The following is a 26,272-nucleotide window of genomic DNA, read 5'->3' as shown; positions in this document are numbered from 1 at the left end:
CAGATGCTCCTATCAGGGTGATTACTCCCATTGGGAAGAGAAGACAAGAGCACCCGGTCCTGTTTTTTAAGATTCAGCGGTAGGCTTGGGTTGGATAGATGCGTTGGGGTGGCATTGTTTATCCTTACGTAATATTCGGTGTTGATTGCTTGCTTCTATTTCTATATTAGAATGTTTTCATTGTTTTGGTGTTACCGGTGAAGTAGACAGATAAAAATAGTTGAGACCAAGAGGGTGGGGGAGTGGTTTATCTCTGGGTAGAGAAATGGCTTTCCAAGCCCCCTGGATGGCTTGCTGTGAGGAAATCCTGTGCAGTATATGGCATGTCTAGTGGACCCAAGAAAGCCAAGACTAGGTCATTCGCCAGAATTTGGTTAGGGTAGTGGTGGGGAAAACCTAGTCTTAGTCCCACCGAGTTACCTTGATGGATCTCTCCCAGCTTCTCCTATTGTAGTTGAATGAACTCACTCCTCTTTACCATATTTATTCCTTCTGCAGGAGCTACTGCATGGGTCATGTTCACTACTTCTGCACCTCTAACTCCAACTGGAACTTCTGTATCTCTATTCGCATTTTTTTTCCTATATAGTCTCTACGCTTGACAAAAAGCTTTTCCATCGCATCTCAAATGACAACAAGTGTGTGCATTTCCCTACCAAAGCCCTGTTAAGAATTAAGCTGCCTACTAGCCTTGGAGTTAATCTGCAGAAGTTAATCCTGCAGTTGAAATCGAATGGAAGCTGAGAAGTTTGGAGAAATGAAGAACTTACTAAAATTAGAAGGAGCCGTTAGAATTCAAAATACAACAACTAGTTTCATTTTCTAGTTTTAGAAAAATTACAGCTGGTGTTCTTATCTTATATGATTGTACTAGGTCTTCCTATCTTCCTCCAGGTGGATGGTAGATATCCTCCGATGACCTTAATGGCTGGAGATGAGTACTAGGTCCCTAAAATGTAGGATCTAGTTTTTGACCAGCTGTGGGGAATATAGTCCTTGTAATTCTTTTTTATTCTTTATATGAAATATACACAGACATTTACACACACACACACACACACACACACACACACACACACACACACACTCTCTCTCTCTCTCTCTCTCTCGAAATCATAGAAATCTCTTGAAACCATTATTGAAAGTTTCAAGCTTTATCAAACATTATCAACCTAAACAACATGCCTGGTACCATTTCAAACATGGTATCAGAGCACTAGGTCTGATTTCAAAAAGGGGGCGTAAACTATGAGAAGGTTCTGCCTGAAAATTTCCCATAAGGGTAAAGGTGGTTCCTTTATTGAGTGGTTCACTCATACTCACTAAGAAATGGTAGGATCGAGTTCTTCCGGTGGAGATCTACAAACTCCATAGTTCAATGGTGCAAATTACGATTTTTGGGCTGTCAAAATGGAGACTATCTTCATAGCACATGACATATGGGATGTGGTAGAACTCGGAGTGCAATCGCAGCAAATTCCCGAAGAGGAAAAAGTCTCTAGAGAGGAAGGAAGTGAGGCCGAGCAAGTTCCAGTGGAAGCACCCACCATCTCCAGAGAAGATAGAATAAAAAACGCCAAGGCGTTGAGTCTTATACAAGGAGCTATATCAGATGAGCTCTTCCCTCGCATCAGAAATGAGAAGACTGCAAAAGGGGCATGGGACATTCTGAGAAGAGAGTTCAGAGGAGATAAAAAGGTAAGGGCTGTAAAACTTCAAGCAGTTAGAGCTGATTTTGAGTATATGAAAATGACAGATAGTGAAAACCTAGATGACTATTTGGGTAGGTTTTTTGGAATTGTGAATAATCTGAAGCTTCTTGGTGAAGATGTGTCTGAACAAAGAATTGTGCAGAAATTATTGATGAGTCTAAGTATGAGGTATAAGTCCATTGTATATATTATTGAGGAAACTCGAGATCTGGATGCTATTAGAGTTTAAGAAGTTATTGCATCTGTCAAAGTATATGATAAAAACGAAGACTTACATGATGAAGGGGACAAGATTACTGGTACTGAGAGGGTATTTAGTAGCCCAAAAATTGGAGGTAGTATTCATGGCAGTACTAGTGGAAATTATAAAAGTGCACAGAGTAAACAGAACCATAAATGGCAACAGAACAAGAAAGGGAAGAACTAGTCACAAAGTAGCAACTGGAATGGTAATGGTAACTCTAGTTGGAACAACCAAAATGGTGGAAATTAGGGAAATCGAAACACTTTCCAAAGCAGACAAGGAAGTAGTAGTCAAGGTGCTGTGAAACCACAATGTCAAACTTGTGATAAATATCATTTTGGCATTTGTACGTATAAGGGAAAACCAAAATGTGGTAAGTGTGGCAGATTTGGACACACTACAAAGGATTGTGACAATGACAAATAGGTTGCTAAATGTGCAAATGAGGAAGGTGTGACCACTGGTACAATGTTTTATGCTTGTCACTCAGCGTCAATAGTTCAGGATAAATCTGTGTGGTTTGTGGATAGTGCTTGCAGCAACCACATGACCTCCCAAGAGTCTCTACTGTTGAATCTTGACAGATCAGTTACTTGTAAAGTTAAAATAGGGACGGGTGATTTGGTTCAAGCAATAGGCAAGGGAACACTGGTAGTGAATACAAAACATGGGAAGAGATACATCAATGAAGTTCTGTTGGTTCCAAGACTAGATGAAAATCTGTTGAGTGTTGGTCAAATGATGGAACACGGCTATTATGTTCTGTTTGGTGGTAACATGGCTGTGATCTTTGATGACAGCAACCTAGAGAATGTGGTAGCCAATGTGGTTATAGCAGGGAATAGATGTTTTCCATTGCCTTTAGAATCTATAAATCCAGTAGCTCGAAGAGCCTCAATTGGATAAGAGTTATGGATCTGGCATAAAAGGCTTGGTCATTTGAACTTTAGCAATCTGAAAAGGATGCAGAGAGAAGAAATGGTGCTTAGTTTGCCTGAACTATCGGAGATGAAGGAAATCTGTGAGAGTTGTGTTTCTGGGAAGATGCATAGAGAACCATTTGATAAAGGAAAAGTGTGGAGAACAAGTCATCCACTAGAATTGGTGCATACTGATGTCTGTGGACCAATGCAGAATGAATCCATTGGTAGCAACAGGTACTTCATCACATTCATTGATGATTTCTTAAGAATGCGTTAGGTGTATTTCCTCATAAACAAATCTGATGTGTTCAATGTGTTTAAAAAATTTAAAGCCTTTGTGGAGCTACAAAGTGGTTTCAAGCTTAAGAAGCTGAGAAGTGACAGAGGAGGTGAATATACCTCTCATGAATTCTTAGATTTCTATTCTAACACTGGAATAGATAGGCAATTAACAATTGTTTACTCCTCTCAGCAAAATGGAGTTGCTGAGAGAAGAAATAGAACCATTGGTGAAATGGCAAGATTAATGATGGCTGAGAAGAACATCCATGTGGTTTTTTGGGCTGAAGCTGTTGGAACTGCAGTATACTGGCAGAAGAGATGTCTTACAACCTCAGTGAAGGGCAAGACTTCATTTGAAGCCTTCACATGAAGAAAACCAGGTGTAAAACACCTGAGAGTGTTTGGAAGCATCTGTTACAGTCACATTCCATCAAATCTTAGACATAAATTTGATGACAAAGCAAGCAAGGGAATCTTTATGGGGTATGGCAGCTATGAGAAATGCTACATGATCTATAATCTTCAAACTGAGAAGATTATACTCTCAAGAAGTGTTGTATTCGATGAGAACAAATCCTGGAATTGGGAAAGCAAGCAAGTTGAAACAGTTTACATGCCTCTCACCTTTGGAAATGAAAATTCTGGGATAACTGAAACAGAAGAATCCTCTCATGAAACTCAAAGCATTAACTCTCCAAATCTCACTCAATTAATCTCTGATGATGAACATGTCTCTGGAAGCAACACTGGCAGTACCAGTCAAGGGTCAACACCAAGCAATACACCAGTAAAGCTGCGAAGTTTAGAGAACATTTATGCAAGATGTCATATGACCATTATTGAACCTGAAACTTATCATGAAGCTATTGAAGACAAAGCATGGAAAAAAGCAATGAATGCTGAGATTGAAACTATTAAGAAGAATAGAACTTGGGAACTGGTGGAAAAGCCTACAGATAAACCAGTCATAGGAGTCAAATGGGTGTTCAAAACCAAGCTGAATCTGGATGGAATAGTTCAAAAACACAAGGCTAGGCTTATGGCAAAAGGGTATGCTCAGAAACCTGGTATTGATTATAATGAAACCTTTGCTCCAGTGGCAAGGTTAGATACAATTAGAACCTTGATTGCACTTGCAGCACAAAAGGGTTGGAAGTTGTTCCAATTAGATGTTAAGTCAGCTTTCTTGAATGGAGTACTTGAGGATGAGGTTTACACTGAAAAACCAGAGGGTTTTGAAGTGGAAAATGCAAGTCATAAGGTCTATAAGTTAAAGAAGGCTCTCTATGGTTTGAAGCAGGCTCCTAGAGCCTGGTACAATGAGATTGACACTTATCTCACTAGTTGCAACTTTAAAAGAAACACCAGTGAGGCCACCTTATATACCAGAACTGATGAAGAAGGAAAACTGATCATTGTCTATATATATGTTGATGATATAGTTATACTGGAAGCAGTGATGCATTGCTCAGTGAGTTTAAAAAGGACATGATGCAGAAGTATGAGATGACTGATTTAGGACTCTTACATCATTTCTTGGGAATGGGAGTTCTACAAACTGATAAAGGGGTATTCATTCATCAAAGCAAGTATGCAAAGTCCTTACTTGTAAAGTTTGGCCTTGAGGATTGTAAGTCAGTGACAATTCCTCTACCCACTGGTCAGAAACTGAAGAAAGTTGATGGAAGTAAGCTGGCTGATGAAGGTTTATTTAGGAAAATTGTTGGCAGTTTGTTATATTTAACTGCAACCAGGCCTGATATAATGTATGCAGCCAGCTTGTTATCAAGATTCATGCATGGTCCCACGAAGAAGCATATAGGAATAGCTAAAAGAGTTCTCAGATATATTCAAGGTACTCTCAGCTATGGCATTAAATTCACGAGGGACAAGGATGCTGTTTTGATTGGATTTTGTGACTCAGATTGGGCTGGTAGTGAAGATGACAGTAGAAGCACATCTGGGTATGCATTCAGTTTTGGTAGTGGTACATTCTCATGGGCCTCAGTCAAGCAAAACACAGTTGCATTGTCAACTGCAGAAGCTGAGTACGTCTCAGCAACTGAGGCAACAACTCAAGCTATCTGGCTAAGGTTTGTGTTGGATGATTTTGGTGAAATGCAAACTGAAGCAACACCATTGTTTTGTGACAACATGTCAGGAATATCGATGGTCAAAAATCCAGTTTTTCATCAGAGAACCAGACATATAAACAGGAAATATCACTTTATTCAGGATGCATTGCAGCAAGGATCCATTGATGTGAAATATTGCAGAAGTGAAGAACAGCTGGCAGATATATTTACAAAAGCTTTGCCTAAAGAGCGATTCAATTACTTGAGGATGAAGTTAGGAGTGAAGCCAGTACGCAGCTTAGGAGAGGCTGTTGAGAATTAAGCTGCTTACTAGCCTTGGAGTTAATCTGCAGAAGTTAATCCTGCAGTTGAAATCGAATGGAAGCTGAGAAGTTTGGAGAAATGAAGAACTTGCCAAAATTAAAAGGAGCCGTTAGAATTCAAAATACAACGGCTAGTTTCATTTTCTAGTTTTAGAAAGATTACAGCTGGTGTTCTTATCTTATATGATTGTACTAGGTCTTCTCATCTTCCTCCAGGTGGATGGTAGATATCCTCCGATGACCTTAATGGCCGGAGATGAGTACTAGGTCCCTAAAATGTAGGATCTAGTTTTTGACCAGCTGTGGGGAATATAGTCCTTGTAATTCTTTTTTGTTCTTCATATGAAATATACACTGACACTTACACACTCTCTCTCTCTCGAAATCATAGAAATCTCTTTAAACCATTATTGAAAGTTTCAAGCTTTATCAAACATTATCAACCTAAACAACATGCCTGGTACTATTTCAAACAAGCCCTTGAACTAACCTTTTAGGAATGAAGAACATTCTGAGGCTGAATCTTGTGGATTCATCAGGCACCCTCGCCACACTACTGCATAGTCTCTTCTTGTCAAAGTTGTGCGCCTTTACTTCGTAACCATCTCAGTTGACTATTAAATTACTTCGCCGCTTCTCCTGTCGCAACACAAGAAGGCGAGATGGCATCCGTGTGGCCTTTCAAAAAAGCTACGAAAACCAAGGTTGGGTTCTCACCTTCCTCCAACGGTCGTGCTCCCATATATACAACCGGTTGTGCGAAATTATACAGTGAAATCTTGCTTTTTCTATCAATAAACAAGGTAGCGGGTGGCCAACCCACCCGGGGGACTGCCGCGCGACTATTCCATGGGACCTCTATGGCCAACGTAGAGAAAAGAACTCCAGACAAGCTCATCTCAGAGGTGAGAACCGAACAAATTGAAGATCATCCCAGACTTGGCTCCTAGGGCAGCCTCCAAGACCTGTTTTCTTAGAGTTCGGGGGCGGAGAATGTTCGTAGACGGCTCGTCGAATGAAAGCGGATCTGGTATCGGTATTGTTCTAGTAACACCAGAAAACGCTAAGATCGAGAAGAGCACCAAGGTTGGAACTTCGTAAGGACTGGGGCTAACCAATTAATCAGTAAACTTTGGCTCAACTAGGTCCATCTAGCAGAGGTGCACCCATTCAAGTTCAATTACGGCTACGACCCTGTCAAGTTTTTCGAAGATCTCACTGGGTGCCAACTACAACTTCATCAATTTTGTCGTAGATATCGACGACTATGGTTAGCAAAAGGTTAGTAAAGCCACAAAAGGGCAAGTACTTGAGAAACCCTCGAAGCATATGATTCTGTGCTCGTTGTACTGAGTTCTCTGTCCTTATATTATTCACATACATGGGTTCAAGTAGTTGAAGCTGGACTTCCCTCCTCATGACATTCTATCTCGGCATTTGACTCCAACGAGGACTTCACGTCTCTACTGAAAATATATATTGAATCCTATTGAACTTGGATGGGAAAACATCATTCAACTAACTCCAATTCTCGGAAGAGTGAAATCATCGGCAAGATAATCACTCTTACCGATCTCATCTTATCCACATCCTAGTTTAAATTAGGATCAAAGGATCATATTCCTACATGCTACTACTAGAATCCGTCTTCGACAAAAAAAATAGGTGTCGTAGGATTGAGAAAGAGCATATCAGAAACGCAAATTCTGATTTATGGTTTCAGAAACCTATTTGAAGTTGATTGTTCGTGATCCCTTTAACACATCTTAAAGGTGAGTAATATCTATGTATTCAAACTATCAAAGAAAGTCACCCTCCCACATACTCATTTCTATTACCTGGCATTTCACATTCCGAGTACAAAGTTTACATTTATTAATGAGCATTTTTCTATAATATAATAATCAATTATTATATTTAAATCGTTTATCATTTTTATAATAAAATGTATCTCACACCATTTAATAAAAGAAAAAAAAATTAATGCTTCTAAAGTTTCATGTAGTTTCATACGAATATTAAACACACACAAAAAGTTCGCTTAGATCGTGACTATACAGCTTACAGACATATGGAACATGCTCAAACCAAAACTTGGGACTTGGGAGGGATCTTTAAGCTTTAACAGGGGTTCTTGGGTCATGATGGTTGTTTGCCCCTGTTCCTGGATAGTCTTCACTTTCTATAGTCACCCTTCCTTCAATAAACCCCTCTCCCCCACCCACATCAAACACCTCCTCTCCACTCTCCAAATCCACTAGACCCTGCCAGAAAGATAAATAAAGGCAAAATTAGGGGATAAATTACAATTCATTAACACAAATATTTTTTTTATGTACGAATCTCTGCATATCTAGATTGCTGAATAAAGCAGGTAAATGAGATAATTATTATTAATATTTTGAAAAGGTCATTATGCACTGTTTCATACTTTATTTTTTTAAAAGCTTTTTAACCAAAATGATCATTGAGATCCGCATAACTTCTCATTTTGGTTCATTTGATTTAAAATTGATAGAACTGATCCCTAAGTTTGTCCATCATCAATCATTTTGGTCATTCGGGGAAAAATCTCCGGGAAATAAGGAGAAAATGAAAAAAATACTCTTAATTTTTGTCAAATTAGTTTGGCCCTTTGTTTATTAGTTGAGGACATTTTTTCTATCATTGTGGTCCTTATTTAGCAGAATTTTTTCACGAAAGGTTCAAAATAATTGATGGTGGACAAACTCACGAATCACTTGTATCGATTTTAATCTCAATAACTAAAATGAGAAGTTATGCAAATCTCAGAAACTATTTTGTCAAAATACCATTTTTTTAATTTTCTTTTTACTGTGTGGAAGTGCATGATAACTTTTTTCACTAAAAAGGACTACCGTATGACTTTTTCACTAAAAAATGATAATAACAGCGTTCTAAAATAATTATCATTGGTAATCACTACTTTAAGGAAAGAACAAGAAGAAAACAATGAATGAGAAGGCGAAGGAGTGAGCTGACCAGAGATTTTTGGACCGATAAGTCTTCATCCTCTAACTTGAGGCTCCCTACAAAACAAGAATAATTCAACCAATTATTAATCCACTTCTTTTATATAAGAAAAATGAAATAAACCACTATTTTTGCACAAATAAACTTGTGCATATAGATAGACTGCAAATGTTTATATCATGTTGCATCAGCTTAAGACTTACCCCAATTGACCAAATAAAAATATTTAAGAAGTAAAAGGAAAGAAAAAGGGAAATTCTTGAGTCTTACTGGTTGCAGGAACTGCAGACAAAAATAGAACATGAGAGAAAACCAATAAGAGTACCAGCAGCAGTCTAAAGAAAGGCTTCTGCAGCATGTTGATCAAACACGAGGAAGAAGAAGAGGATAATGAGGTTAAGAGGTTGGTGAATAGCAAGAAGAGGCTTGTAGTATGATTGCTTTTATAGAAAGACCACAAAGAATATTTATGAAATTCTTTATCCCACCGCAAAAGTCAGGTCAAATTATTTCGGCTTATCCAAATTAATTTGATATAATTTGACAAAAAAAAAATTAATTTGATAATATAATAAGGGCTTGTTGATGCACAAAGTCAGTGAGGACTTTGGTACATAAAGTGTTAAGTTTGTGACCTTCGCTAGATTGCTCTGGTCACTAGTGTGGATAAGTATGTAAATGGATAGAGACAGGGAAGCAAACATAAGATGTGTGTGGTTCACCCACATTGGCTACATCCATGGAGTAGAGGAGTTCTCATTAATTGTGAAGGGTTTACACAAGCACATAGGTTCAAGCTCTCCTTTAGTGAGTACTAGTGAATGATTTAGTACAAATGACATTAGGAAATATTGTAGGAGAATGATCTCCTTTTAGAGAAGAAAGTTTCTAGCTTTGTTCTGACATTGACACGTGTTGTGTTGTGATTGGCTTCTGATGTTGACACGTGTCATGCTATGATTGGCTTCTGATGTCGACATTTGTCGCACTGTGATTGGCCTCCTGGTTGGAGGGAAACTCTTCTGGGTCTTTGACGGTATAACGTTGACCGGTGCTCAGTAGTTTCGCGATTGGTCAAGTATGGTACAAACGGTACTCCCCTAAGTTTCCGAGTGAGGGAAGCTCCTCGGTTGGGGACTTGCAAGATCCAAACCGCTGAGTAATCACGAAAATTTTAAGTACCGAAGTGTGGTATCGTTTTCACTTGCCTTATCTGTCTCATAGGTAGATATGGCATCTTCTGTGGAAGCACTTTTCCTCCATCCAGGGGTGGTATCTTTAACCGGTGGAGATGAACAAGGTAATGTATCAATTTCACTTGAAGCTTACTTGTAGTTTCAGGCTTGGTCAAACGCGATACAAACCAAGTAGTAGGAGTCCCCCAAGTCGTCGAGCTAGGAGATGTGTCGAAAGAGGTGACAAACAAGATAAGCAATCAGAGTTCCAAATAATCAGTCCCATATCAAAAGTTTGATTTCGAGTTCCGGCTGATTGTTCTCATTCTCCATATCTTGCAGGCAACAAGAAGGATAAAGAGAATAAAAAGGAGAATAAATGATATGAGATACTTTTTCTTTTGAAGAAGTAACTTTCCACAGGCTTATTCTTGAACTAGGCTGGAGGGTTTTCTGGTTTCCTCCAGAGTATAAGGTCGACTCAAGAATTTGAGGGTCAAAACAAGTCCATCAAATCTAGAGTACGTTCGACCTTGATGATATGAGATACTTTTGCTGTTGACAAAGTAGTGGATGTGGCATGGCAAGGCTTTCCTCTTTGGCGACCGTGTCAGTGAAAGGTTGTTGAAGCTTCTCGAGCTATTCGAATAGGGCAACGATGTCGAGCTTGGATTTGACTTAAACTCCTGCATCTGGATTATGCGGTTCTACAGGGAGGGCGTCGTGCTATAGTGATATGTTTCAGCTCATCGTTGAACCTTCTGCTTCAATCTTTTGCATTGCAAAAGTGGTGTGCAACTTTTGCATTTGAATAGTCCTTCAGAGCACTACTTCTCAGCGACTCATCCATGCTTGGCAGCTTCAGTGTAAAGAACCAATATTGTATCAACTGTTCTGAGGTATTTGCCGAAAGAATTCGCGACCTTGACAACAGTTGACGATGAGTACTCGAGAGCAATGTTAGGCAAGCAACCATGCAAAGATTCTGGGCAATCAGTTCCAGATCGGAAGTTTGATTTCAAGTTCCAACTGATTGCGTTCTTTCTTATTATCATGCAGGTAAGAGGAAGGGCAAAGGAAAAGATAAGGAAAAAGTATGATATGGGATACTCTTACTTTTAACCCTGATGATATGAGATACTCTCCTCTGGTGTGGCTTGTTTGCAGAGGTATTATCGAGGGGAAAAAAAGCTAAGTATTTCAAGAGACTGCTGAGAGTGTCCTCTCGGATGTGAAGAAAAGTTGAGCATTTTTTTTTATTTGTAGGTCTGCCTGGCTGTGGATGATGGAGGTCGACATATATAGGAATTGTTCCAACAACAAGTACTAACACTGTTTCTTTACCCTTCTCGATCATAACAATGTAGTATGAGCTGCAAGATTCACATGTTTTAACTTTGTCAGAGCACTTTGAAAAAATGGTCTGTGGTATCTGGAAAGCTGATGTTGCGTGTAAAGATTGCAGACAAATTTTATCGAAGGAAATCTGGTTCTCGAAGTTCGGAAAGCAGTTCCTCTTTGGTTTTCAAACAAGCAATCCTATTGGGGATCTAGCTCTCGAGATTCGGAGAGCGTTGCCTCTTCGATTTTTGAACAAGCAATCGGGGATCTGGCTCTCGAGATTTAGAGAGTGGTGCCTCTTCTATTTTTGAGAAAGTAATCATGTTGTGAGTCTGGCTTTCGAGGTTCAGATAACGGTGCCTCTTTCATTTTTGAGAAAGCAATCCTGGTGGGAATCTAGCTCTCAAGATTTGAAAAGCGGTGCCTCTTCGATTTTTAAGAAAGCAATCCTGGTGAGAGTCTGGCTCTCGAGATTCAAATAGTGGTGCCTCTTCAATTTTTAAGAAAGCAATTCAGGTAGGAGTCTGGCTCTCGAGATTCAGATAATGGTGCCTCTTCGATTTTTAAGCAAGTAATCATGTTGGGAGTGTTTTCTCGATGTGAGTAAAGGTTGGGCATTTTTGCCAGTCTGCCTTGCCATAGAGCACAGAGGCTGACACACATAGGGACTTTCCAGTTATCAAGTAGTTGTGCTGTTCCTTTACCCTTATGGGTAATATTAGGGTAGCTGGACCTTCAAAATTTATATATCTAAACTTTGTCAGAGATCTTTAGCAAAGTTATCTTTTGGTACCCGAAGAGCTGATGTTGCGTGTAGGGATTGTCGACATATTTTACTCAGGAAAATCTGCTTCTTGAAATCTGGAAAGTGGTGCCTCTTCAATTTTTGAACAAACGGCTCTGCTACCCTTTCTTTTATAGGGGCACCAATTGTGTGCAAAAAGTACGTTCAAAGAGTTATTGCTTGTACGAATTTTCCCCTTATTTTCATACTTTATATATTTATTAGACCTCATTTCTCCTTCATCATTTCTGAAAATATCGGACCCATCCAACCGTCGTTTTGACTTGAACTTTGGTGAAGAGGTAGCCATGCCTCCTCAAGACAACATATGGCGCCCATCCTTCTTATCCACTACTGGTCATCTTACCGTTGGGGACTCTCTGATGAAGAATGATATAACCGCTGCGGTGGTGGCCAGGAACCTTCTCACTCCCAAAGATAATAGACTACTTTCCAAACGGTCTGATGAGTTGGCTGTTAAGGATTCTCTGGCTCTCAGTGTTCAATGTGCAGGTTCTGTGTCTAATATGGCCCAACGCCTATTTGCTCGAACCCGCCAAGTTGAATCATTGGTGGCTGAAGTGATAAGTCTCAAACATGAGATTAGAGGGCTCAAGCATGAGAATAAACAGTTGCACAGGCTCGCACATGATTATGCTACAAACATGAAGAGGAAGCTTGACCAGCTGCAGGAATATGATGGTCAGATTTTACTTGATCATCAGAGGTTTGTGGGTTTGTTCCAAAGGCATTTATTGCCTTCATATTCTGGGGTTGTACCGCGTAATGAAACTCCAAATGATCAACCTCCAGTGCTTTCTTCTTCTGGGGTTCTACCCAGTACTGAGGCTCCGAATGATCACCCTCTGGTGCCTTCTTTTTTCTAGGGCTCTGCCGACTGCTAAGACTTCTCCTGAGCAACCTTTGTGAAGGCTCCCTCTTGTTTGTTTATTTTGATTCATGTATATGTACATGTTTGTAACTTATCGGAGATATCAATAAATAAGCTTTGCTTCATTTCAACGTATTGTGTTAAATACATCAAAGCCTTCTTCACTAAGTTCTTTGAATTTTTTCTTTTGTTAAAGCTTGTATGTTGAAGCTTTGTGAGTGAAGCATGTAGGTTAAGGTAGTGCTCCCTTAATTTCCCGAGTGAGGAAAACTTCTCGGTTTGTGACTTGAAAAATCCAAGTCAATGAGTGGTCGTAAGACTTCCGAGTATCAAGGTGCAGTAGCATATGGTAGGAGTCCCCCAAGTCTCTGGTTAAGGGAGTTGACGAATGAGGTATCTTGCTAGTAGCCAAGTTTCCAAAGTAACAAAACTTCACCATTTTCCTTTCTAAGTAGTAGCCTAAAATTCCTCCTTCATATATATTTGTTATGAAAGTTGTTAGGCCCAAAGAAGATGAGGCCTAGGCCCTTTTTTTTCGATTTTCCGAATTTTCAAATTTCCATATATATATATATATATATATATATATATATATATATATATTAAGTTTTATAGGTGAATCTTTGTAGGTGAAGCTTTGGTGTTAAAGTTTTGTAGGTGAAGTTTTGAGGTTGAAGCTTTGTTGGGTACCATGAATTGATTTTGCTTCACACTATCTTAATCAAGAGTGTGTGAAGCTTTTGACATTTGTAGTTAAAGCTTTGTAGGTGCAGCTTTTGTGTTGAAGCTTTGTAGGTGAAGCTTTTATCTTGAAGCTTTGTAGGTGAAGCTTTGGAGTTGAAGCTTTTGTAGGTAAAGCTTTGGAGTTGAAGCTTTGTAGGTGAAGCTTTTGTGTTGAAGCTTTGTAGGTGAAGCTTTGGAGTTGAAGCTTTTGTAGGTGAAGCTTTAGAGTTGAAGCTTTGTAGGTGAAGCTTTTGTGTTGAAGCTTTGTAAGTGAAGCTTTTGTGTTGAAGCTTTGTAGGTGAAGCTTTGGAATTGAAGCTTTTGTAGGTAAAGCTTTAGAGTTGAAGCTTTTGTTGGTGAAGCTCTGTAGTTGAAGCTTTGGTGTTGAAACTTTTGTTGGCACCATAAATTGGTTTTGCTTCACACTGTCTTGATCAAGAGTGTGTGAAGCTTTTGAGAATTGTAGTTGCCCTCCATTGATGAAGATTTTATTGGCACCATAAATTGGTTTTACTTCACACTGTCTTGATCAAGAATGTGTGAAGCTTTTGAGAATTGTGGTTGAACTCCTTTGATGAAGCTCTTGTTGGCACCATAAATTGGTTTTGCTTCACACTGTCTTAATCAAGAGTGTGTGAAGCTTTTGAGAATTGTGGTTACCCTCCATTGATGAAACTCTTGTTGGCACCATAAATTGGTTTTGCTTTACACTGTCTTGATCAAGAGTGTGTGAAGTTTTTTAGAATTGTGGTTGAACTCTTTTGATGAAACTCTTGTTGGCACCATAAATTTGTTTTGCTTCACACTGTCTTGATCAAGAGTGTGTGAAGCTTTTGAGAATTGTGGTTGCCCTTCATTGATGAAGCTCTTGTTGACATCATAAATTGGTTTTGCTTCACACTAACTTGATTAAGAGTGTGTGAAGCTTTTGAAAATTATGGTTACCCTCCATTGATGAAGCTCTTGTTGGCACCATAAATTGGTTTTGCTTCACACTATCTTGATCAAGAGTGTGTGAAGCTTTTGAGAATTATGGTTGAACTCCTTTGATGAAGCTCTTGTTGGCACCATAAATTGGTTTTGCTTCACACTGTCTTGATCAAGAGTGTGTGAAGCTTTTGAGACTTTGTAGTTGTCCTTCATTGATGAAGCTTTGTTGAATTTCCCAATTTCCCTTTTTTTATTTTTTTTTATTTTTTTTTTAGAAAACTGGAAATTTGAAAATGTATAAGAGACAACATATACAAGCCACACCTTGTAGTAGTCGAAGGTTTGGATGAACTATATAAATTGAATTTGCTTCGAACAGTCTTAATGAAGAGTGTGTAAAGTTTTCTACGAGTTGTAGTGTTTGCATTGTTACAGAGGAGAAATGTCTAAAGCAGATGCAAAAGGGCTGAATAGTTTGATCTTCGTATACCATGCACTTAAGTTGTTGTTAGCTTGCAATAAGACTTTGTTGGTAACTATAACTCTTGTTGAGCATAAGTGCTCCCCTAATTGAGTTGTAAAGCTTGAGGGTTTTTTATTATTTGTGAATGCTAGGAGTTCACATGTACAAGTTGTACCACTAATCTTCTAGTTGGTGGAATGAATGGTGAGGTTCTTTAATCACCTGGTTGGTGGTACGAATGTGAGTTCCTTCATCACATTTCATCACCTGGTTGGTGGCACGAAAATCAGTTCCTTCTTCACCTAGTTGGTGATAAGAGTGGCAAGTTGCCAAATAATATTAGAGTACGGGTTATACATTTCATCACCTAGTTAGTGGCACGAAGGTAAGTTCCTTCATCACCTAGTTGGTGAGAATAAATGCAAGGTGTCGAGGCACATTGTAGCAAGTGTCGAATGACACAAAGTATGTTGAACCCTTTCGAATCACTGTTGGCTTATGTATGAATGTGTTGGAATATATGATTGAACGAATATACTGTGAAGCTGTTCGTTTATTTGTATAGTCTTATTGACATATACTTAGACTTTGTTTCATGTTGGAAGCATTCATGTTGAAGCTTTAAACCCGAGTGTTTCATTGCTAGGAATGTAAGAGGATTAGGACCGAGTTATCTAAATCACATCTTTATTAAATTCATGCCAAATGGTCTTCGTTACATAGGATGCCGAACGGCTGAAGCTTAACACTTGTACAATGTGAGTTTACTTGTAATAGTACTTCAAGTGATTAGCGTTCCATAAATGGCTAAGGGTCTTGCCATTGGAGCTTCTAAGCTTGTAGGAGCCAAGGCGACTGATGCCAACAACTTCAAATGGTCCATCCCAGTTTGGACTAAGTGTTCATTCACTCAGGATTCTGTCGCAGAGTAATCTTTTCTTCAATACCCAGTCCCCTACTTTGAAAGAACGAGGTTTGACCCTTGTGTCATAGTAGTTGGAGATGTGCTGCTTGTAAGCGACATTCCTCAAGTGAGCCTGGTTTTTGTGTTCCTCGACTAGATCTAAGTTGAGGGTAAGTTGTTTGTCATTTTTGCTTTGCACGTAGTTCTGGACTCGAAACGTTGCTTGCTTAAGCTCAACTGGGACAACTGCCTCTGTACTAAAGGCAAGTGAGAATGGGGTTTCTCCTGTTGATGTTCGATACAAAGTGTGGTATGACCAAAGAACTTGGGGTACAAATTCTGGCCAACAGCCTTTAGCCTTATCCAAGCTGGTTTTTAAAGTGCTTGGTTATTTTGTTAATGGCTTCAACTTGTCCATTAGACTGGGGAGGCGAAACATAAGTTGATGTTGAACTTAGAACTGAACATCATGAACTTATTATTGTTAAACTATCACCCGTTGTCAATGACTATCGCATTGGGAATGCCGAATCTGCAAAGGATGTTCTTCCATACAAAGTCTTCTATTTTTGCCTCAGTAATGGTTGTCAAGGGTTCTACTTCGGCCCACTTTGTGAAGTAGTCAACTGCAACGATTGCATAGCGGACCTTGCCTTTCTCTACAGGCATTGGGTTGATCAAATTAAGTCCCCATTGGGCCAAGGACCAAGGGCTGATTATAGGAGTGAGCGGCTCAGAAAGGGATGAGGAATAGTTACGTAACGTTGACACTTATCACATGAGCGGGATACTGTGATGGCATCTTGGTGGAGTGTTGGCCAGTAATATCCTTGGCGAAAAGCCTTGTTTGCTAGGGATCAAGATCCAGCATGATCTCCACAGACTCCTTCATGTATTTCTTGAAGGACAATTTCCACCTCCGTGGGCGTAAGGCATCTTAGGTATGGTAGGTTAAAACCCCGTTTGTAGAGTTGGACGATAATGATCAAGTAACGAGTAGACTTGTATCGAATCTGCTTAGCTTGGACTTTGTCATTTGGAAGGGTGCCATGAGCAAGGAATCTATAAATCGAGGTAATCCAACTATCCCCCTGTTGTAAGTTGCACACTTCCACAGCCATGGTGCTTAGGCGAGGTGAGGCAAGCCAAAGCATCTGCATGACTGTTTGCCACTCGAGGAATTTGGGTGATCTGGTAGTGGAAGTGCTTGAGCAACAATTATGTTTGTGCCAGATATGCTGCCATGAAGCTATCCTTAATGTCAAAGGCATTAGTGACCTGGTTAACCACCAATTGGAAGTCACTAAATATATCAATTCGTTTAACCCCAAAGTGTTTGGCCAAACGTAAGCCTGCTATGATGGCTTCATATTCAGCCTCATTGTTCGACGCCTTGAATTTGAAACAAAGAGCATACTTCATCGCCACCTTGTTAGGGGTCGTAAGGACCAGTCCTGCTCCACAACCCTGTTGGTTGGACAAGCCATCAATATATAGACTTCATAATGGGGCTGTTGGTTCTATTTTCTGAGCTTTCGAATGTAATGAAACCACTTCTTTAGGCGTAGAAACAATGTCAACAGGATATGTGAAGTCGGCGATGAAGTCTGCCACTGTTTGGCCCTTCTCAGCTGGCTTTGGTTGGTAGGAGATGTTAAACTCACCCAATGTTATCGCTCATTTGATCATTCACCCCGAAGTGCCAAAACTTTGAAGTATATGTCGAAGATGATGATTGGTAAGCACAATGATGAAGTGTGCTTGGAAGTAAGGGTGAAGTTTTCGAGCAGACATGACCAATGTTAGAACCAATTTCTCAATATTGGAGTATCGTGACTCCGCATCTTGTAAGGCCTTGCTAGCGTAGTAGACAGGTCGTTCGACATTACCATCCTTTCGAATGAGAACGGAACTTACTGCTGAAGCCGATACTGACATATAAATAATGAGAGTGTCACCAACCTCAGGTTTAAAAAGCAGAGGGGCTTTACTCATGTAGTCCTTGAGGTTCTTGAATGCCTCGGCACATTCATCAGTCCATGTAATGTACTTCTTACTTCCCTTAAGTGCTTTGAAGAAAGGAGAACATCTGTATGTGGTCTTAGAGATGAACCTAGTTAAGGCTGCCACCTTGCCAATAAGGCTTTGGATGTCTTTTGAAGTTACTGGTTCCTTCATGTCGATGATTGCTTTGATCTTCTTGGGATTAGCCTCAATGCCTCATTAGCTTATCATGAAGCCTAAGAATTTTCCAGAGCCTACGCCGAAGGCACATTTGTTGGGGTTCAACCTCATTCGATACCTCTTCAGAATGGTGAAAGTTTCAGATAGGTTGGTGATGTGTTAGTCAGTATGTTTGCTCTTGACTAACATATCATCAACATAAACTTCCATGCTCTTCCTAATATGTTCGGCGAATATTGAATTAACTAGTCTCTGATAAGTTGCTCCTGCATTCTTTAGGCCGAAGGGCATGACTTTATAGCAATATAGTCCCCTGTCAGTAGTGAAAGTTGTGTGTTCTTGGTCCGAATGGTTCATGAGGATTTGGTTGTATCCTGATAAGCATCCATGAAGCTCAGGAGTTCACACCCTGCCGTAGAGTCTATAAGTCTGTCAAAAAGAGGAAGAGGAAAGCTATCATTTGGGCATCCTTTGTCTAAGTTGATGTAGTGGACACACATTCTCCACAAGATGTTTTGGAGCAGATGACTTTCTTTGGTCGAATTTTTCTTAACAATGACCACATTTGCTACCCATGTTAGGTAATTGACTTCGCAGACGAAGCCTATGCCTTTGAGTTTTTCAACTTCTGCCTTCATTACTTCGTATCGTTCAGCGTCATAAGATCTTCACTTATGTCTCACCGTTTGGTCTTGGGGTCAATACTCAAGCGATGACATATGATATCGGGAGAGATGCCTGGCATGTCCTCGTATAACCAAGCGAAGACCTCAGTGTTCTCTTACAAAAAAGAGATCAATGCCAACCGTATGGGTGGTGACAAGGTGGTGCCAATCTTCACCATGCGATCTGGATAATCTTTTGAGATATAAACCTTCTCCAACTCTTCAGCGGGTTATGTTTACTGGGTGAAAGAGTCGTCTCGAGGATCATCGAGTTGACTGTTGTTACCGTGAAGATCCAAGTTGGCTTCATCCAGGCTGGTCTTTATGACTTGGTCATGTATAGAAAGGGTTTCATTGGGCACAAGCAGGTGCTGTTGCTTGACTGAAATGTTGTAACATGACCGTACACTAAGTTGATCTTCTCTGATGTAACCATTGCCATAGGGGGTTAGAAATTTCATCAACAACATATATGTAGAGACCATGGTCTTGAGATCATTGATGCATGTGCGTCCGAATATGACATTGTATGCCATTGGGAAATCAACCACCAGGAAGTTAATGGTAATGGTAGCTATGTAAGGGCATGTACCAATGGTGAAAGGTAAGTGTATGCTCCCTAAAGGTTGCACGATATCACTGGAGAAGCTTATCAAAGGAGAAATCAAGCGATCGACCAAGTGTTCAGCTAAATTAAGTGTCCTGAAAGCTTCAGCAAACATGATATTGACCGAAGCCCCTGTGTCTACCAGGATTCGTCGTACTTCAAAGTTGGCTATGTGAGCTTCCACGATCAGTTGGTCGTTGTGAGGGTAGATAATACCTCTTTCTTCCTCAGGGTAGAAACATATTAGATCCCAGTTAGGCTTTTGATACTTGCCTCCCCTGATATCTTCCACGTGAAACACTTGGTGGCCAAGCCTTAAAGCTTGTTCATTATTTTTCATGGCCCTGTTGGAAGATTTAGATATGGGTGTGCCGCCATTTATGGAATATATCGTATTCACCTGGCGTTGGTTACGGTTACCACTTGGATGATGAAGGAGGAATTGATCAATTTTTCCTTCACGTGCCAAAGCTTTAATATAATCAGGAAGTGTGATACACTTATCGCCGTCATGGCCGTTATGCTCGTGGTAGCAGCAAAACGTGCCCGTGTTCTTCGTAGGCTTGTAATCCGGGTGCCTCGGCTTTGACTTCGGTATCAGGTGTGCTATGCTAGGGTAAATGGCCACGCATGTGGTGTTCAAAGGTGTGTATGCCTCATACCTCGGGGTAGGGCCTGTCCTGACACGTGTTTGACCCAATGTGTTAACTGCCTGGGGTCGGGGATTGTCGTGGGGATACCCTTGGTTATCGCGGTAGTGTCTCTTACTCCTTTTACTAAAATGAGACTGGTGAGGATGGAAATCTTTCCTTTTACCCTGAGATTGATATGTATGTTGACTTGGCAAAGTGTTAAGTAAGGCAGAGGAAGCACCGCTGCCGTTTGGAAGGTTGAGGTCTTTACATTTAGGTGGGTCTGGCTTCCACTTCCCACTTGCGGATAGGGGATGGTTGTTGGGGGTTTCTCTTTGTATGTCCTTGCCTCAGCAGAGGCATGGTTATAAGCATGCGCCATCACCTCAGAGTAAGTCTTCCAAGTGTTAGCATTGATCATGTACTTAAAGAAACAGTCACATAAGCCTGCTGTGAAGGCTTTCAAGGTAGTATTGTCGTCTACCTCGACACAAAGGGAATACTCATAGCTGAAGCGGCCAGCATACATACGTAATGACTCGTCTGGCTTCTGGCGAATAGTGTACAAGTCATCCGTAGAGTGCAAGCAATAAGTCTAGAAAATGTGTTGAGAAACAAACAATTTCCTCAATTCCTCAAATGAGTCTACCATCTCAGGTAGAAGACAGCAATACCAGTTTAGAGCTCCACCAGAGAGGGTAGAGGGGAAGAGAAGACATCGCTCTTCGTCGGTGTGCATCCGGTATGCCATGGTAGACTCAAAGAGGTTAAGGTGTTCAATCAGGTCCTCCTTTCCAGTATAGAGTCGCAAGCCAAGCTTCTACTTTGTCTTTACTTGGAAAGGGGTGTCGATGATCCTCCTTGTAAGAGGGCCAGGCCTAGGTTGGTTCAATCAGGTATCTCAGCTTGTCGTTCGGCCTTCAACTTGTTTACTTCCTTAAAGAGTTGTAGGACAAGAGGGTCCTGAGTGGAATCATGTACCACTGGAGCTTTCTTTCGTAAATCTCCATCTCCTCTTGGAAGTAGGAAGGTTTGATCAAGAGCATGTGATTTTTCCCTGGACTCGTCGTACGGACTTCCAAGGTATGTCTATCGGAACATCTCTGAGTCCCCTATACCTTCGTGTTTCTCTAGGATTTGTTGCCCCTTCCCCAAATTGGTAGCCAGCCTGGGACATGGGAGGGGACCGAGTCTTTCAGATACCATTGGGTCATTGATCTTCGAGCTTACATGGATGAGATTGTCTCGAGGTTGCTTTAGGAAGTCTCGACAGTCGCGAAAGACTTCTTTCAATCCTTCCACTCCTTCTGTAAGAAGGTGTCTTCCTCCACTCCTCTTGCTTCGGGTCAAAGCAGTTGGGTTGAGAGAAGTCTCATGTTGGTCGTCATTTCGATAAGTAGCTCGCTCCTCAATAGGAATACCCATGTCGAAGGCAAATGACCCTCTGTGTTGGGGGCACCCAGTTGATGGTTGACTTCCACAGAGGTGATGAGCTCGTGTGTTTTAGTATATCTAGCCTCGTGGAGCATCTCGAAGACCTTTTCATACTGCTCTTGGAGGATCTCATTCTTCATCGCTATCTTGTTGTTTTAAGCCTCTAGCTCATCAACTTTAGCCTGGAAAGCAAACTTCTTTTGTTCCTTCTTTCGTTGCTTTGCACCAGTGCGAGGGGGTGTCGTTCTGTGTGTTGTGGCTTCCTTCGTTCCCCATGTTGGAGAGGGATGCTTGGTCAAAAGAGAATGTACGAATGGTGGAGACCAGCTTGACAAAGCTGAAGAGAGTGGGAATAAGTGTTGTTCCCACAGACGGCGCCAAATGTTGATGCACAAAGTTAGTGAGGACTTTGGTACAACAAAAAGTGTTAAGTTTGTGACCTTCTCTAGATTGTTCCGGTCACTAGTGTGGATAAGTATGTAAATGGATAGAGACAGGGAAGCAAACACAAGATGTACGTGGTTCACCCAGATTGGCTACGTCCACAGAGTAGAGGAGTTCTTATTAATTGTGAAGGGTTTACACAAGTACATAGGTTCAAGCTCTCCTTTAGTGAGTACTAGTGAATGATTTAGTATAAATGACATTAGGAAATATTGTGGGAGAATGATCTCCTTTTATAGAATAAAGTTTCTAGCTTTGTTCTGACATTGACACGTGTCGTGTTGTGATTGGCTTCTGATGTCGACACGTGTCGCGCTATGATTGGCTTCTGATGTCGCACTGTGATTGGCCTCCTGGTTGGAGGAAAACTCTTCTGGGTCCTTAACGGTATAACGTTGATCGGTGCTCAGTAATTTCGGGATTAGTCAAGTATGGTACAAACAGGGCTAATAACATTTTAATGCTTCTCAAAAACAGCAATAAACTTCTCTAATTTTCACACAATACATTTTAAGATTTAAAATTGTGTTAATTTATTTTGTCTCTTTAAACATCTAATTTCATTAAATTGATTTTTTTTTTCTAATGTGGTGCACATATAACTTATATGATGGCTCATATAGGTTTTACGCTCTCATTATCATCAATTTAACATATGTTCAAAAGATCATAAATGAATAGACTTTTGGTTTGGAAAAAAAAAAGACTTTGTCCTAAAACTTGATTATAAAAACATTTTATGACCTAAATCTTTATTCTCTATATTAATCGGAGAAATGTGGATATCCTGCTTGTAATGTATCCACCACTTGTGAAAGAAAACTAATAATTTGGTGTCATCTCATTGATCGGCATGACATATGAATAAATAAAACATACACTCGTATATTATTTTGTTCTTACAAAAGTTCATTTGTGAATTATTTGAACATGTTTGTTTTTGTTTTCAATATTATTATTATTGGCATATGACACTTTAGAACAGTGGTAGTGCTGTTGGTGTGTAGCAGAGTGATAAAAATTCAATTGAGACTTAGGTTCTGCAAGAAAGAGTACGAAAATAGTAACGTGTGCAGATTCTGCCCTCATCAAACTTCCTCTCCTAATATTTAATAATTTAACTTATTAACATTATGATTGATAAAAAAGAATATTATCGATATGCCACTGAATAATGTAAGGAATCTCCGTGACTACAATTGATGGACCTCTTGGGAAGTTTGGAGAGCTTGGACGGTGGAAAGACGTCTTACTTTCGACTTTGTTCCATTGTCGCATATGGCAACGTCGGCAAGTTCGTTTGTCATTAGGGTTAAGATCCCACTTACTCACTGACTTAGGGTTTGTGGCTGTTGGCCCCAGTGATGGAGATCGACTCATACATTAATGCATGGTCACAATAATGGAGGTAGATTGTCTACCCTCTTGTTTAGATACTCTTCTTATCTTTTTCTATTTGTACAATCACGGTTAAGTCAGGTCAATATTTTATATTCTTTTTTTTTCTTGTCTTATTATCTTTATAAAAAATTAATATAAAATATTAACGTACCTTAACCGTGATCGCAAAAAATAAAAGAGAATAAGAAGGGCACTCAGACAGGAGTACAGACAATCTGCCTCCCACGATAATAGACAATTACAGACATCCGCTACCAGTTTTAGGGAGAGCCACCTAAACCTTATCAGCTTCTTTTTCTCTCTCTTCCTAATAAGAGATCAAATGAGATCTCACCCAAAATAAAGCGATCGAATGAGATTGGTTTCCACACTAGTGAGTTTGGTACTCCTTTTTGACCTCTGGCATGCACTCCTTATACATACATACATATATATATATATATATATCATGTATTGAGTGCATGAAAATCCTGAACACGTTCCATCATTACAGTGTTTTAAGGATAATGCTAAGGAGACAAATTTATCAAATCTTATAAACTAACTGATGCGGTTATTGATAATTAGATTATTACTTAAATGTTGATTAGCATGTTTATTTCTTATTGGTGACACATCATTTAATTTGTAAATTAACGTGCTTATTTCTTATAGCATTTTAAAGTTTTGAGGACGTTTAAGATACTTTGTTAATGAGTGATCAGGCTTGGGCGACATTTTTTGACACACATTTTGATATTCATTTGGTAAGGCCTACTTCATAATGTATTGTAACAATCCGAACCGTCTATCTTTTAGGTCCTCTCTCAAAGATCAAGTATCCACGAATCACCAAAATATGAAACCATATGACCCGTTAGATTAAATAATAGTCATTTTAGTGTTTCTTTGCAAAACCGTGTTGTCCATTTTCTTTACTACAAATAAATTTCTTAATAGTTTTTGGTTTTTAAGGATGACGTATGAATAATAAATTGAAATATAGACATTTTGGGATACACTCAGACAATAATTAAAGATGAAATGAGACAATAGAGTAAAGTCATTTTGTAACCAATTTTTTCAGCATTTGTAAAAATAAATAGCTTTATTTGACACAAAAATGAGTTAAAATTTTTTAAGGTGCCCCCTTAGTTATTTTTTACTTCGTCCCTAATCTTATCAATTATCATTTAATAAACTTGGAGATTTTCTCATACTTTATGGTTTCCAGACCTCTTGTTCTGAACATTAACGTTGATTGATCTTCTCTTTGTCACGTTGCGTCAATTTTACATTCTTATCTAGATAGGAGATCATTTTTGGTGTTCATAGAACATCATCACATGGTGATACTATTCCACTAAAATTATAATACATGTATTTGGTTTTTTTTTATTAAAATACCCTGAAATAGGGTTGTATGAACCTTGTCACTTATCATCTTAACACGTGAAATAATACATCACGTAGCAAGTCTTCCAAAAACAAATTAAAGGGTAATTCTCAGTTTACTATGCTAAAGTGAGGATTGAGTGACACTTTCATAAATATGTTAGTATTTATGTTAGAAGCTCAGTTAACTGATGGCATGGTGCCTACATAGATGAAAATTTGAAAACCACGATACTCCAGTATAGTAAACTGAAAATCGCCCCTGATTAAAATATATCCTGGTCCTGATAGATGTGCTAGACTTAAAAGTGAATCTAAATAGGAGTAGGATTCTCCCCTATTCTCATCCCCTTCCCTTCCCTTCTCTCACACTTTACTTTTTGTGACATGTCCGACCCTGATATACTCCAAACACCAGGGTAGGCACGTGTTGGCCGACACCCTAAGGTGACAAAGCCATATTAGGATGCATGAGAACTTAGAAACAATTATCTGACATAAATGAAACTTGTATATTTAATTATAATGAATATGCAATTGTGGGACATGTTCAGAGCATACAAACTAATCTGAGACACTAAAAAGGAATAATATAAAATTGAATGAACAAAGAGATGGGGTCCTACACCGAGAGGACTCGAAGATGCCGATGCGGGAGCGCCTTGACGTCAGGATTATAAGCCTTGATTCTAAGTCTTGAGGGGGCACAAAACAAAAACATGAATGAACCAAGTTGATATATAAGTAATATTGAAACGGTTATTCATCAATGTACTAACCCCCAAAGTTCATGAAAACTCAATAGTATAATATGTAATAGGTTTTCGGAAAACCCTAGAATGCCATAAAATATATATATATACACACACACACACACACACAAACATATAACTTCCTTCACCCGAAGGCACTACATCTCCCGGCCAAAGCCAAATATATATATATATATATATATATATATATATATATATATCTTCCAACCGAAGCCACTACATCACCCGACCGAAGCCAAATATAAATATCTTCCGGCCGAAGCCAATATATAAGTATCTTCCGACCAAAGCCACCAACCAAACGCCTGGCCAAAGCCAATATAAATATCTTCCGACCGAAGCCACCAACCAAACGCCCTGCCAAAGCCAATATAAGTATCTTCACGCCGAAGCCACCTACACACGCTCGGTCGAAGCCAATGTAGTATCATTTGCCCGTTGGCAGTATCGTATGAGTAATCACTAAGTAAGCACATGAAAACATTAACATAATGTTTCTAATACATATATCTATCTATCTCAAATCAGAGCTCAGTAACTATAACGTCATATCGTAAAACCATGTTCATAAGTAGGTATATAGTCATCAATCATATATACCACAAAGAACGTAAAGTCGAATAAGCATGATAATTCATAAAGCGTGAAACCAATTTACTCATAAACGTTTCATAAAACATAGACATAAAATCATGCTTTTCATGTATGCATTTCTAATAGTAAAATATGCATTTTAGAATAGGTCCACTCACAGATACTTCGTCGTCGAAGAGCCGTTCAAACTAGCGAAGACGGAAACGCCGCAATAAATGCACCTAAGCACATAAAGAGTCCAATTAATAAAACTCTATCATAACGATTGAATTTCAGAAAATGGACATCGAAAATGGATTCAGGACGTCAAATTACCCTAAGAGAGGTCCCGAGCAAATTTCGTAAAAGTCAACACAAATAATATTCCAGGAATAGAATATTCCAGAGAATAATATTCCC

General features: G+C 39.5%; 1 protein-coding gene across 1 annotated transcript; it reads left to right on the top strand.

Moving 5' to 3' along the window:
* The first annotated feature begins 1,410 nt into the window (after positions 1-1,410).
* LOC139190096 (uncharacterized) lies at positions 1,411-2,862 on the top strand. Its single transcript, XM_070809842.1, has 3 exons — positions 1,411-1,873; positions 1,964-2,022; positions 2,383-2,862. The coding sequence occupies exons 1-3, from the start codon at positions 1,411-1,413 to the stop codon at positions 2,860-2,862; spliced, it is 1,002 nt and encodes a 333-aa protein (XP_070665943.1).
* Positions 2,863-26,272: the final 23,410 nt, after the last annotated feature.

Source organism: Malus domestica, chromosome 12 (genome assembly GCF_042453785.1).
Source record: "Malus domestica chromosome 12, GDT2T_hap1".
Lineage (NCBI taxonomy): Eukaryota > Viridiplantae > Streptophyta > Magnoliopsida > Rosales > Rosaceae > Malus > Malus domestica.
This window is presented reverse-complemented; position numbering and strand designations above follow the sequence as displayed.

Coding starts and splice junctions, on each gene's coding strand:
- LOC139190096 (XM_070809842.1), top strand. CDS start 1,411: ATGGAGACTATCTTCATAGCACATGACATATGGGATGTGGTAGAACTC. Junction 1,874..1,963: donor GAAATTATTGATGAGTCTAA/GTATGAGGTATA, acceptor CATCTGTCAAAG/TATATGATAAAAACGAAGAC. Junction 2,023..2,382: donor AGATTACTGGTACTGAGAGG/GTATTTAGTAGC, acceptor AATGACAAATAG/GTTGCTAAATGTGCAAATGA.